This window comes from Protopterus annectens, chromosome 13.part0 (genome assembly GCF_019279795.1).
Source record: "Protopterus annectens isolate FY-2018-M chromosome 13.part0, PAN1.0, whole genome shotgun sequence".
Classification (NCBI taxonomy): Eukaryota; Metazoa; Chordata; order Ceratodontiformes; family Protopteridae; genus Protopterus; species Protopterus annectens.
In genome coordinates, this window is record NC_056747.1 from 687,164,797 (window position 1) to 687,178,880 (window position 14,084).

Below are 14,084 nucleotides of genomic sequence, written 5' to 3' on the forward strand. Positions count from 1 at the left end.
GCTTGCAGTCTTTATGATGCTAAATACTTACCCTTTCAAAAACTCTGATAAAACTGCTTAAATGATCTCTGTCTTTATAGTGCAGAAATAATTTGTGACCAGCCTTGGCATCCTGCATATGGATTTCAGCTACAGTATTCATCTCCCTGATAATGAATGAGGACCCTCTCCCTCTGATATGCTGGTGCTCTCTTCATTCGTATGGATTTCAGCTACAGTATTCATCTCCCTGATAATGAATGAGGACCCTCTCCCTCTGATATGCTGGTGCTGTCTCTTCGTTCATATGGATTTCAGCTACAGTATTCATCTCCCTGATAATGAATGAGGACCCTCTCCCTCTGATATGCTGGTGCTCTCTCTTCGTTCATATGGATTTCAGCTACAGTATTCATCTCCCTGATAATGAATGAGGACCCTCTCCCTCTGATATGCTGGTGCGCTCTCTTCGTTCATATGGATTTCAGCTACAGTATTCATCTCCCTGATAATGAATGAGGACCCTCTCCCTCTGATATGCTGGTGCGCTCTCTTCGTTCATATGGATTTCAGCTACAGTATTCATCTCCCTGATAATGAATGAGGACCCTCTCCCTCTGATATGTTGGTGCTCTCTCTTCGTTCATATGGATTTCAGGTACAGTATTCATCTCCCTGATAATGAATGAGGACCCTCTCCCTCTGATATGCTGGTGCTCTCTCTTCGTTCATATGGATTTCAGCTACAGTATTCATCTCCCTGGTAATGAATGAGGACCCTCTCCTTCTGATATGCTGGTGCTCTCTCTTCGTTTATTCTTTTCCTTTTGTCCCACAGCCACGATATGCTTTGTTGTCCCACAGCCACGATATGCTTTGTATCCTTCACATGCTATGTAGCTCTTAAAGTTCTTCACATAGAAGTACAGTCTGAAGTCACCTGACTGTGCACTGCATGGGGCAGCCTGCGTCTGGTTTAACCCATCTGCTGTTGCTTAGTTGCTAGTTGAGCTTTGAGATTGTCATTTGAGTCCGAGTCCTGCAAGAATACCACTATGTCTTTTTTTTTTTTTGCAGTCTTATACATGGCGCTTTCCTTGCCTTGCATGCTATTATTACCTGTGCAGCAAGTTCTGGTTTAACCCATCTGCTGTTGCTTAGTTGCTAGTTGAGCTTTGAGACTGTCATTCAAGTCCTGTAAGGTTACCACTATGTCCGTTTTTTTTTTTGCAGTCTTATACATGGCGCTTTCCTTGCCTTGCATGTTATTATTACCTGTGCAACAGTCATCTTTCCATAGTTAAGACAACTCAATGTACCTATTTATGACCTAGCTACCACTAACTAGAAAATAATAAAACAACTATTAACTATATCTGTACATTTCTTATGGCTTTTCAAGATATGCATACTTTTGGGTAACTGTTCCACATTGCTATGTCTTGCAGCCCATTAAAATGTGAATTTGCGGTGCACAATATCTAGATCCTGTTACAGTGCCAATAATTATGTTCAGGAATTAGTGCATGCTGTGTAAAGTAAACAAAGCACCATATAGTGCATGGTGCCTGGCAAAGGAAAAAGATTGATTCTGACGTACACTTGAAGAGAAGGGAGAATGTGTATTTCGAAAGTGAGTATGTCCAACATCAGCTGGTAAGACTACACACCTGAATAAGGAGAAGAGTGCAGCTTAGACAAGTGTAGGATAACAGTTTGCAGGAATCCTGTCTGAACTAAAACCTCAAGGCAGTTGTGTTTTAAAAAGCAGGCTCGTAATAATGTATAAATCATAAAGTTTCCTCTTTCATCGCTTTTGTACTGCCTTAATTTAAAAAGCATACATGGGGCATCCCACTGCTCATGCAAAACAACCCAAACTGCTGTTAATGTGAATTAAGCATCATCTATTACATAATCTGTAATTATATAATTATGTATTATAGCGTCAGCATCACAGAGGGAAATTTACTGTTTGGTACCCACATTTATTTCTCATGCGTAAGGAAAACAGTCCAGCTTTTTATTCTGAAAACATGTCTTACTGTAAATTATGTGCATATGTTTATTTATTTATTTTACATTTGTTTACCGGGAAAGTCCGTCTGGACACAGGTCCATTTTCAGCGGAGGCCCGAGGAGAAAAGCTCTGTTATCTATGTTATAAAACTTTCCTTTATTTTCCGTAGGTGATGAGCCTTGAAATAACTGTTTACGTCTCCCTAGTCATAGGTAACATTTCTTCCAAATATACATCTGTTTGCTTTTCTGACACAGCAGTGCTGGCTCTCTTTGCCTTTGGTACATATTGTGCTGAAAAGGACATTTTCATTTTTGTACACATTTTAATTTTAACTGCAACTTTCATTCTGGTATCACATTAAACAAATTAAGTGCCACAATGTACGAAACAGGCAGCTAATTTTAGGCCAGTAATCATTTTCCCGTTCACATAATTTTAAAGACCCCCAGTGAAAAGTTAAGCAATAATACAAAATAGTCAAGAGCTTGAAATATATCTCATGATCAGGTCTTCTTGTGTTAATGTGCTGTCCATTTGTCGGAGTAAATGTACTACATGAAACATAAAACAACTGCTAGAGAGGCTGTTAAGATTTAATCCAGAAGCCATAAACATTAAGGTCCATTAGCAAAACTTGAGCTTTTCTGTATGAAAATGGCCTCAGAGTCATTATCACTAGCACATAGTTTTGCATTTGTCAACCATTCTGAACATTTTCAGACATTGTCTAAAGACATTTGTGTTTCAACTGTATGTGGCTAACACCAAATAACAAATCATAATAATTAACCTTGATTAAAGGGGCACATAGTAGAAAAATGGAGACTAGTTTTAGTGTAAACCAGAAAAAGGATAAAAGTCTGCTGAAATACTTTCCCTTGTTGCCATATTTGTTTTGGACATTCCGCAAATCTTTGTTACTGTAATCTTTATTCTGCCTGTTTTAAGTGATGGGGCAAAAACATGAAGTGAATAGATACACAACCTTAACTCACTCAAGCCTATTAGGCCATTTTTGTATACTTCCGTTTCATACCCATACTGCCTCATGGCTTCCAGAACTTTTTTGGGTCTGGCTTCTTTAACTAAGTGACTTATTAGCTAATAGGAATTATTAGAAAGGACAGGGAGTCTTTAACAAAATGACACTAAGATTGTTAGTCTAGGATATCCTGCAATGGAGAAATAAATCTTTATTTTCACTTATTAATCTTGTCTTCAGATTTATGTTCATATTTTCATAAGTAAGAGACCTACCTATTATTGAGGTGTATGATGTGAAACTCCAGTGTGGAAGACATGACAATTCAGTATGTATGTGTCTTTCGGCTTTTCCCGGTTAGGGGTCACCACAGCAGAACTCCGGTCCGCTAATGATTGGCAGTTGATTGCCAGGCCTGACGCACAACCTTCACTATCAGTACTGGTTTATATCACAGTATACTGGAAATATTGCTAGTTGTTTGCTTCTAATTATGAAAATAAGCAATATTTTCATATGCACTTAAGGCTTCAAAAAATGAGTGACTTACAAACTGTTGCATGACATTAAGTCATAGGACAGGGATTGGCAACCTTTTACTAGAACTGTGCCAAGGACAAGTACAAAAAAAAAGGGTTTTCTATTCAGTGTGGGCTGTTCCACATTAAATCAAAGTGGCTCCACTTTGCGATTTTTGATTGGCTCGTATACCGATATACTTCTGTTCAATGCAGAACAATGGATTTGCTCACATACACAGTCGCTTCTGCTTTCATACGTGCATTCTCTCTCTCCAATCTCTCACACACACAGTCGCATCTGCTTTCATACATGCATTCACTCACTCTCTCCGATCTCTCACACACAGTCAGCGTGCCACTGAAAATCACTCCATGTGCCATAGGTTGCCGGCCCCTGTCATAGGATCCTCCACCGACAGTAATGTTGTCCACGAAGGGCTAGCACAGACAAATACCTTATGTCAGAGCCATGGATTAAAACTAAAAGCCAAGAAATGCATAATAGTATCCTTCTGGAAGTCATCTAACACTGATAGCTTTCATAATGACAACACACCCCTAAGAGTGGATCCAGTACCCAGAGACTTGGGGACACACATAGACAACAATCTAGCCTTTAACCATCAAGTGTCTTTAGTAGTGAGAAGATTATGTCGAGCAACTTATAAACAGTGGTATGACATCAAGGTCCAAGGAGGTAATTGCTCCACTGTATTCAGAATTGATCAGATCTGTCATTGAGTTCAGTTTCCCTTTGGTATGTACCTAACCAGCCATATCCAACAACTGGAATGTCCACAGAGGTTCCTCACTAAAAGAATACAAGGTGTAAGCAACATGCCCTCTGCAGACTGCCTCAAAGCCCTATCCCTATCTTCTGTCTCCTACAGACTGTTGAAGGGAGATCTATGCCTGACATACAAGGCATTGTCAGACCCACCCTGATGGAACTCAGGGATATCTGCAAAACAAACAGCACCAGCATTATCCATTCTAAAGACTTAAATGTTACCTAAGATATAAATATGACCTGCTGGAGAGACAGGCATGTATCCCAGAGAACTACCCTTTCTCCTGAACAGGCTCCCCATCCATGTGAAGCAAGGTTTCTCTCTAACCCAATTCAAATGTAACTTGGACAATCAGATGGGGGACAGGAAATCTATCCCTGGTTTTGTACATATGGCTCTAATGGACACAGGCAGCCTGTAAATGATCCATCTCCCAAGCCCTTGCTTACACTTCTGAAGGGTACCAGAACTTGTCAGAAAATTGGGATGCATGGCTAGGCTTAAAAAAGCCCTACATACCTATGAACCTGTAAATGAAACCTTAGATGTTGAAGAAACTGTCTTTGATATTTACACTGTGTGATGCACATCTTGAGTAATATCCAGTATTATTTGTTTTGCTAGTTATGTAAATTAAGCATATGTTTTTATATGTCTGTAAGTATCTCAGTAAACACCCACTTGTAGAGGAATTTCTTCTTGTCATGTGAAAGCTTATATCAGGTTAACAAATGTGTTCTAACATATGTCTAGGTTGTACAGTTTTCAGGATAAGAACTTTTGTGAAAGTTTGCAAAAATATAATTTGGTGTTTTGTGTATCTTATAATATATTGCAGTATTTATGGAAAAAACTATGAGTGTACCAACTATTATCACTGTAAGAAATACTTCTTACTGATAGCATTGCTATTTGTACAGTGCTAGTAGCTTATATTGATCACAAAATATTTACATTTGTTTATCTTATGCTTTTTAAGTTTATTTTTCAGAAAATACTCTGGAATGCAAGACGTGTGTTGACTGCTAGAGGTGTGACATTCCACACCACACTGGTATAAAGAAAGGCTAATGGTCAAGATGGGGTTTGAATCTCATTACTGCCAGCAAATGTAAGGAGATTGTATAGTCAAGTAAATGTGGTTTGAATCCCACCACTGCCATCCAGTATTAATAGCATCTGTAGGTATGGTCTGTCTAGTCACACCACTAGTATCAGACAGATTAATTTATAAACAAGACACACAAAGAAGTTACTACGTTTCTTAAGTGCAGCCTGGCCACAAAAGTATGCAGGAAATATAAACTGTTGACCTGGGTATTCCCCATCCAGACCGACGAATTGACTCTACATTGGACACCTCACTGAGCAGAGTCTTACACCTAGCTCCACAGGTCTCTTTCTCACCACTCTTTCAGTGCTCACTTACCCACAGTAACAGTACTTTAAATATAAATTCCTACATTTACACACACACACAAATTTCCAGAGAAGGCTGATAATATTCTCCAGCATTACAGCCATCTACCCTGGCTTGTGGTAGTAAACTCCGACAATCCACATTATCATGCTGTGAACCTCTCAGTCACTGTTCTCTTGAAAATAAGCCAAGTAAATATAAACAGAAATTATACTGTGTAGCAGAGCAGTCTTGGCCAGTGGAGGTACATGCTAGCAGTTTGTCACAGGTTAGCCATAAATGTGTTTTTTTTAATGATTTGCACATTGACTTCTCAGTCCCTTCCCACTGTTCACTACAGAAATATACAGCAGTCTGCTGCTGAAGTCAGCAGGGAAGCAGAGGCAAATTTCTTTTTCTCAGAAGCTGATATAACAGCACAAATCTATTCACAGTTGAGATGGGGCAAAATGTGGGAGATATTCATATGAAAATGTTATTTTTTGGGAAGGGAATGGCACTTTGTTATTAAATGTATTATGGGGACACAGGAAGTCAAATGGGAGATGTCTGCCCACACTCTTAGTTAAATCTGCCATTGTAAATAAAAACAGTTAGGTTGTTGATCCTGCTAGACTGGCACTACCAACAGAATGACAGTTGCATGCACAGTGGTGTGCACCAGTGCATTGTCACCTTATTATGGAAAATTTGAGACATGTTTGCGATCAAATCTCTGGCCTGATGAGGGAAATAAGGCTTGGCTGGCCTGAAGAGGTTTCTTCCTCCCAGGGTCATGCATTGTGCAGTTACTAGGAAAGCAATAATAGTTTTGCACTGCTCTGTATTAGATAAAGTGAAAAGAAAGACAGCCACTCATCTTTAGTGTTGTTAATAACATTCTGGATATATGTAATTTCATTAGAATTCACAATTAATTGGGACTGCTGACTTATAATCAACACCCATAAGTAAACACTGCAGATATGTAAATTAATACCCTATTATAATTCAGTAGATTAAACCCTACATAGTTTTGCATATTAAGATCTGAATATGTAATGTACATGTATGCATCCACAGAGCGGGTCTGCTTATCTTCTTTATGCATGCGTGCACCTTCAAAATGGTTCTGCATTCCTATTTTTTTAAATAAGTTATATACTGATTGAAGTTTCAGAAATATGTATGACTGCATCTTGGCCAGTGTTGTGCCTCAGTGTGTATAATAGTGTATCAAAGTTTTTATGCACTCTCTGAGTGTCCATATATATATGCATTTTATTTTTTCATTAAGGCAGACTGGGCCAAAATGGTTTATTTTTAGCAATGCCGTTGTTGCGTTAATAATTGAAAATCTGAGTTGAGAACACTGTTAAGTGCATTTGAGAGGAAATACTGAGTTGTTGCTGATATAAGATAAACCAGTAAGTGCATTTGTATAGTCTTAAAAATATAGCTCCTTTTATAAATAATTTTCATTGAAAAGAAAGACATTAGAATGAAGAGTACATATTAGTTTGTTGACTCTGATATCCCATTGGTACTGACTCTGTAGCTGTGCACAACATGAGCTAAACAGTGAGGGACATACAGGAGTGTGCATCATCTGTAGCTGTGCACAACTTGAGCTAAACAGTGCGGGACATACAGGAGTGTGCTTCATCTGTAGCTGTGCACAACTTGAGCTAAACAGTGTAGGACATACAGGAGTGAGCATCAGCAAGATAATGTTAGGTTTGTCGAAGTGGGTAGATACTATTACATCCAGCAAACAAATTACTTGGTGCACTTACTCCTCCCTGCATAGTCTAGCGATTTGTAGTCAGTATGTGACTCATGTAATTTTTTTTTTTTATTCATGGGATGTTGTTTTGTTATTCAGTCTTCAATGTGTTTTCAGATTTAGTTTTGCTTATTAACATATATGTATAATTTCATGCACATTATTGCTTGTTGCCTTTGGCCTGGACTCACCTCAGTGGGACATTCATAGTTAATAAAAAAAAATGCATGCAAACAAAAATAAATAAATGTGTACTTACAACATATATAGAATAATTAAGGCTTTTAGGGAGATATTTACAAGTGACATTAATCAACTGGTGAACAATAGCCTTTGGGCAGGACACATCTGTTGGTTGCTGAGACTACATTACACTAGAACACTGTGCCTCATATAAGCTATGCACGTTGAACTATACACATTCTAGGCAACTTGCGTATAAAGCTGTATGAAAATGTAGTCCTTAATTTTGAAGAAATCCATTTATTGTCAAAGTATTTATTTTCTGTGGGACAGACCTAGCTGTTAAGATGGTTATGAGCAGAAGTTTTAGAATAATTCTGTCTAGCCTTTTGATGATAATATCTTGGAGATGAATAGGCTGGAGAGTAAGGGTCAGCAGTGTATGCTGTAATGCAGTATGAGGGAAACTGACCTTGCCCAGAACTTTCCCATGAGGTAGCAGTATTGCCTTTTCCCTAAGAGCTAATAGCTGGCAGTCTTAATCCTTGGAAAATGAACTTCATGCACTTCACATTTAGGAGTTGTTTGTTGTACTATAGCTTGCTTCTTCCTCAGCTTCCCTGGGGAAATTCACTTTTCATGCTGGTACATTTCCTTTGCTGCTGTCTCTGTCACCTGTACAGGATGTCTGAGGTATCAAGCCATTTGGTTTTGGGAGAAAGAATAATTTGATCTCTGTGTATGAACTTTTAACACTCAGCATGTTTGTTGGCTTCCTTAATGTTATCTGTAGTAGAACCTTATAACAGAGAGCCAAGAGGGAAAATTGTGTTATTTGTATGCATTTAGTTAACCCCTTGCCCTCTGTAGTCACACAAGCAGCATATAAAGTTTCACACTCATATCTGCCACTATTGTGTTCACTGTTTTCATCCCAGTAAAGCCAAAGGTCAGGGCAAAGTAAAAAAGAGATGTGTTTAAAAATAGGGAGAGAAGTAACATCAGCAAATTTTAATTATTCATAGGGACGTTAAAAATCATCAGTTAACTTAAGTTTTGCTGCAGGCAGAAGAAGACCAAAGGAATAGAATGCTGTAGATGGAGCTATTTTTTCAAAACTTATTAGTAGTACAGAGGCATGCTGATTATACTCTGAAATCAGCAGAAAGATAAGCCGGTTACACAGTGCTGTAGCTTGGAATTCGATCATAACAGCTTTGAAAGATGCATAACAAACTTGCACTACAGCATACGTGGCGGTCCCCACAAAACAGTGAGCACCTTTAGAGCCTTGAAAGCTGTACAACACTTCATGCTGCTGTACAGAAAAAACGTGGGACAGAATGTAGTGTCATTACAGCTTTCAAAACTGTAAAATATTTGCTGTCTTACACTTTATATAACTAGCAGTACATAAGGGCAGCTAAAGTTTCACGCACTGGAAGAATTATGATCAGATTTCTCTGATCATAACTATGTGTTATGTGTTCAAGCATAGGTACTAAGAAATGTGCCTCTAAAGCTTTGCTTTGCCCCACCTTAAAAGTAAAATTCTGGATATCCATGCCTCAAACACACAACACCGAAGATTATGATCAAATCTGCTCTCATAATCAGGTTATTATAGGTTCATAGGTAGGTACTAGGCTGCCTGCCCGAAGGCATTTATAAGCCTAGCCAGAATGTGTTGGCTTTCACCACCCCCTTAGTTTACTTCCCTGTGCCTCTGTCCAACAGAGCCACTGAATTGATCCCCTGGGTAAACTTTTTGTTTCCCATCCACTTGTCAAGGTTCCTTTTGAAGAGTGTTAGTGAGGAGCTCTGCCTAATGTAGATTGGAATCTTGTTCCAAAGCATGGGAAGTCTCTGGGACAGGAATCTATCCCTCCAGCACGTCCTATTTATTGTTGTGGTGAGGTTTAGATCCCTAGAGCGTGTGGCTCGAGGGGATAAGGTTTTCTTTAGGTGGAGCATGTCCATCAATTCTGGGTTGGACATGGCCTTGTATGTCAGGCAGAGATCACCTCTGAGTAGGCGGTATGCAACCGAGTACAGCAGGAGTTTCGTCAGTCGAGCTGCATAGGGCATCTGTTTGAGGCCAGTGATCCTCTTGGTGAGGTACTTCTATGGTCTTTCCAACTGTTGCAGGTGTCTTGTAAGGTACATCCCAAATGGGGCATTGTACTCTATGATGGGTCTGATGAGTGATGAATGTAGGGGCACAATGCCCTCTTTTGATCTGGATGCGAACCCTTTTGTGATTAGGTGGGCTACGTAGAAGGATTTTCTAACCACTTTGGCAATGTGATTATCAAAGGTAAGTTTACTATCTACTTGGGTCCCCAGATCCCTTATTACGTCTTCCGTATTTAGGGAACTACCACCTATGTGGTAGTTTGTGGGTACTTTGTTTTTTCCAAAGGGGATGACTATGCACTTTTTGGCATTTAGCTTGAGGCTATGATTTTGACACCAGGTATCCGTCTCAGTGAGACCCTTTTGGAGGATGTCTGTGTTAGCCAGAGAGTCAATTATAGCCCCTAGTTTGCAGTCGTCTGCGAACTTGGTCAGCCATTGTCCTCCTGTGCTTGCCTGCACCTCAGAGAAGTATATGCCAAACAGGAGGGGTCCTAGGACTGAGCCCTGGGGAATGCCACTTGTAACCAGTTTAGAAGTCAGACCTAGCTCCCGCAACTCTCACCATGTGGGTTCTGTCCATGAGCCAGTTGGCAACCCATCTTGTGATGTAGGGGTTTATGTTCAGGCTGGTGAGCTTGTCTATAATACCAGAATGGGGAATGGTGTTGAAGGCCTTTGCAAGGTCTAGGTAGGCTGTGTGTACCACCTTTCCCTCGTCTATAGCCTTGGTAACTGTCTCAAAGAAGTCCACCAGGTTTAGGAGGCATGATCTGCATTTAACAAAGCCGAACTGGGTAGGGTCCAGTGTTTGGAGGTTCTCAATGTCTCTGTTAATGAGTTCCATGATGATGCACTCCATAGCCTTGCAGACCAAGCTAGTCAGGCTTATAGGCCGATAATTCCCAGGGTTTGTTGTGGCTCCACCTTTGTGGAGTGGAATAACCGTTGCTGCGCGACACTCTATGGGTACGTAGCCTGTGGAGAGGCTGAGTTTGAACTGTGTGTTTAGGTTAGGGGTTAGTTTGTCTTTGAGCTCATGTAGGATGCAGCCTGGGACACCGTCCAGTCCCATTAATGCTGTGTTTTTGGCTTTGGAGAGGGCTGTTTTAACCTGAGTGTCTGTGATTTCAGGGACTCTACATTCTTCTGATATGGTTATGGGCCCTTTTGGGGGTGAAGTTTACGCTGAACCTGTCTGCCAGGATGTTGGTGATATTGGTTGGTTCAGTGTATTTTGTGCCCTTCTGCACTAACTCCAAGCAGATCTGAGCATTGCCACTTAGATTCTTGACATAGCTAAAGAATGCCTTGTGGTTATCTTTGGAATCCTTGGCAATTTTTCTTTCAAAGCTCGCCTTGGATGATTTTATGAGGGATCGTAGTTTCTTGCTGATACTGATCAGGGATGTCTTCCCTTCTTGGTATTTTACTCTTTTCTGTACTAGTTTCCTCCTTCTGTTGTTTAGCGTGTTTATGGCAGGAGTCCACCAGACTGGTTTTCTTTTCTTGGAGGAGTGAGTCTTGGTTTTGCTTGGGATGGCACGATCCATGCATTCTTGTAAGTGCCTGTAGAATGCATTAGTAAAGGATTTTGCAGCTTGGACAGCGTTATCCTTCAGCATGGGGGCTTTGAAACTTTCCACCTTGGTCTTAAGTAACGTGAAGTTTGCTTTTGAAAAGTTTTTCACGGTGGTTTCCTTGTCCGGGGGTGGGGGCGGAATGTGGATATGCAAAGTGATTTGTTTATGGTCAGATCTAACCAGCTTTGAAATATGGATGCCAAGACAGCATCAGTCAGCATTTGGATGCAGTGACCGCATCAGTCAGTCATGGGTTTGAAATACGGATGCCAAGAAATTCATCTCGAGAGCTGTGGCATCCATTTTATTTATTTATTTATTTATTTAATATTTGTTTATCACGAAAGTCCAACTTGGAACGGACCAGTTTTCAGTGGAGGCCCAGGGAGAAATGCTGCAGACGCATGTCTTTGTAATGTTGAGAATACATAATAAAAGGTTATGATCATTGATTTGTTAATATTTTGTAGTGCATTGAGCTTTATCTGATTCATATTACAGGGGGTAGTGTAGGGAGTGCAAAGTATTTTACCAGCTTTGAAAGCCATTAAAGTACTTAGCAAACTCTGTCTAGCAGACAGCAGCATACCTCTCGACTTCTTTGCTTAAGAATTCTGGATAAATTCAAAAAATAATTGATGAACAGAGATAAAAAAATCAGGGCAGTTTTCAAGCCTTACCCTAATTCACTGAAAAAGTTAATAGAAAATAACCAAAGCATGCATTTTCTAAACAATAAAAAGTACTTTATTATCCAGTATTATTGACTGACAGTAATCCTCTGTGGTTTATCAGAAAATCAAAATATTTATGAGGGACAGGACAAAAATATGATTCACAGCCATGGACATTCTGCAGACTGAGAGAGAGATGAGAAGTATGGCAGCAGGCAGAAATGTGCTCCTCTGCAGTTTTAATGGCTTTAAAAGCTATTAAGACACTTTGTTCTGCCATATTTTCCAAGTGGACAGAGTGAAATTCTAATAAAAGTTGTTTGACTTTCTGCTGCTACTGTTTGCGAGTCTTCAATCTCCGTTGTCAGTCTCTAGTGTGAGACCTGATCTTAGCAGCACTTAGGAGTCCTTAACATTTTTTAAGCCCTCCAAGCACTGCTAGGATTGGGTCTTGCACTAGGGAAGTACTTAACCAGTTAATCTTATCTCCCTTTTTTGACCACTCCATGTACTACAAATTAGTTACAATCATATACCTGACAGCTATACTCTGTTTTGTACACCAGTGAGATTTGTGGTGGAGGGCATTTCATCACTGAGGGAGTGTTACCTGGTTAAGCTCTTGGTACTGTATTTCAGCACTAATCCCTGCTGTCTCTCTCTCTCTGGCCTTTCTCACTGAGCAGCCAAACTGTCAAGATTCCAAACGCTGATGCTGTCACTACCCTCCCTGTCTCCCCAGTCTTTCACAGACCTAGAAGAACATGAGATCATTTCCCAGAACTGGCCTTTTGGCCCCCAGATCCATTCCCAGATAACTGTTAGCATTTGAGAACACACCTGAGTGATGGATAATGTGAATATTTAATGACAAACTTATGCATGCAGCCTGTGTAAATAACATATTCTGCCAGTTTTGGAGTGTAATTAGCCTGCTGCATGTACTACTGCTAGTTCTGAATGGCTACAGATCTACTCTGTTTTGCCTCTGTCTGGTAATACTATACAGCCAGCACAGTGAATTGCATTCCCTACATTGGTGTCCTTAAGTATTGGCTAACTGCAAATTGGCAACGGGGGGGGGATCACTGTGTGCATCAGGAGAGCAGAAATAATGCTTTGTTAAATAAATACATGCATAAATGCTTGATGGAAAAGGCAGAAAAAGAGCAAAAGTAATCGATGTAGAACTCCATCTTATTTGCTTATCGTGGGTAACTTCTGTTAATTTCTGTTTCTTGTTTGTTGCAGAACAAATCAGTGGTGCTACAGAAGACAGAAATGGATGCAGGGAGAAAACCTTGTCCTGACTGCAGCTGTGAGAGTGATACTGCCATTCAACATCAGCCAGAACAAGAGACCAGTAAAGATACAACTTAGAGCACTAAATTTGCAAGTTAATAAGATTTACAGAAAGCTGTGACAGTGAGGCAGAAAAGGCAAAGGATTATAATCAGGGTAACGGTCCAACAGCTGTTCTCCCAGCTTCAGAAGGTCACCCTTGTGATAAAGCAGAACAGAACTTTAATGAGCTCTCAAATAGTTTATCTCTGCATCAGTATGTTAATAAATGCTTATGCAGTTAAAAATGTGTACATCTCCAATGTTTATTCAATTAAAAAATGTGTACATCTCCATTTATAGTTACACTTGGTGGAAAATTAGAGTGATGGATTTGATTGCAAATGACTAGAGTAGGTGTGAAATGCTGAGTTATTTGGGGGTGAGAGAGAAAGTCATGTGTACTGCATGCCACATTATTAACTCTTATTTTTTAATTATTTTTCATTATTTGATGAGAAAGCGTCATTAAGCTGATCTTTCTGATGACTGTGTTTTGAAGTACGTTTTTGGGGAACAAGTAAATGGCCTTTTTATGGTCAGGCAGTTTGCAGGTTGTAACTTCAGGACTGAAACCCATCCTACAGGTTCACATTTACTGTTGTAAACCATGTTTCATTTCTTACAGAGTATCACTGTTTCTTCTGCAAAGCATTTCATAAATATCCTGGAAAACTGAAGAAAAT

At 39.8% G+C, this 14,084-nt stretch overlaps 1 protein-coding gene across 1 annotated transcript in view; it reads left to right on the forward strand.

Annotated features, from left to right (window-relative positions):
* The window catches only part of LOC122787586 (2-(3-amino-3-carboxypropyl)histidine synthase subunit 1-like), a 2,760,216-nt gene extending 2,746,568 nt beyond the window's left edge, over positions 1-13,648 (forward strand). Inside the window, exon 9 of the mRNA XM_044054371.1 lies at positions 13,309-13,648. Coding sequence (XP_043910306.1) covers positions 13,309-13,437 — 129 coding nt within the window. The 3' untranslated portion in view covers positions 13,438-13,648. The remainder of the gene's footprint in view (positions 1-13,308) is intronic.
* The last annotated feature ends 436 nt before the right edge of the window (positions 13,649-14,084 follow it).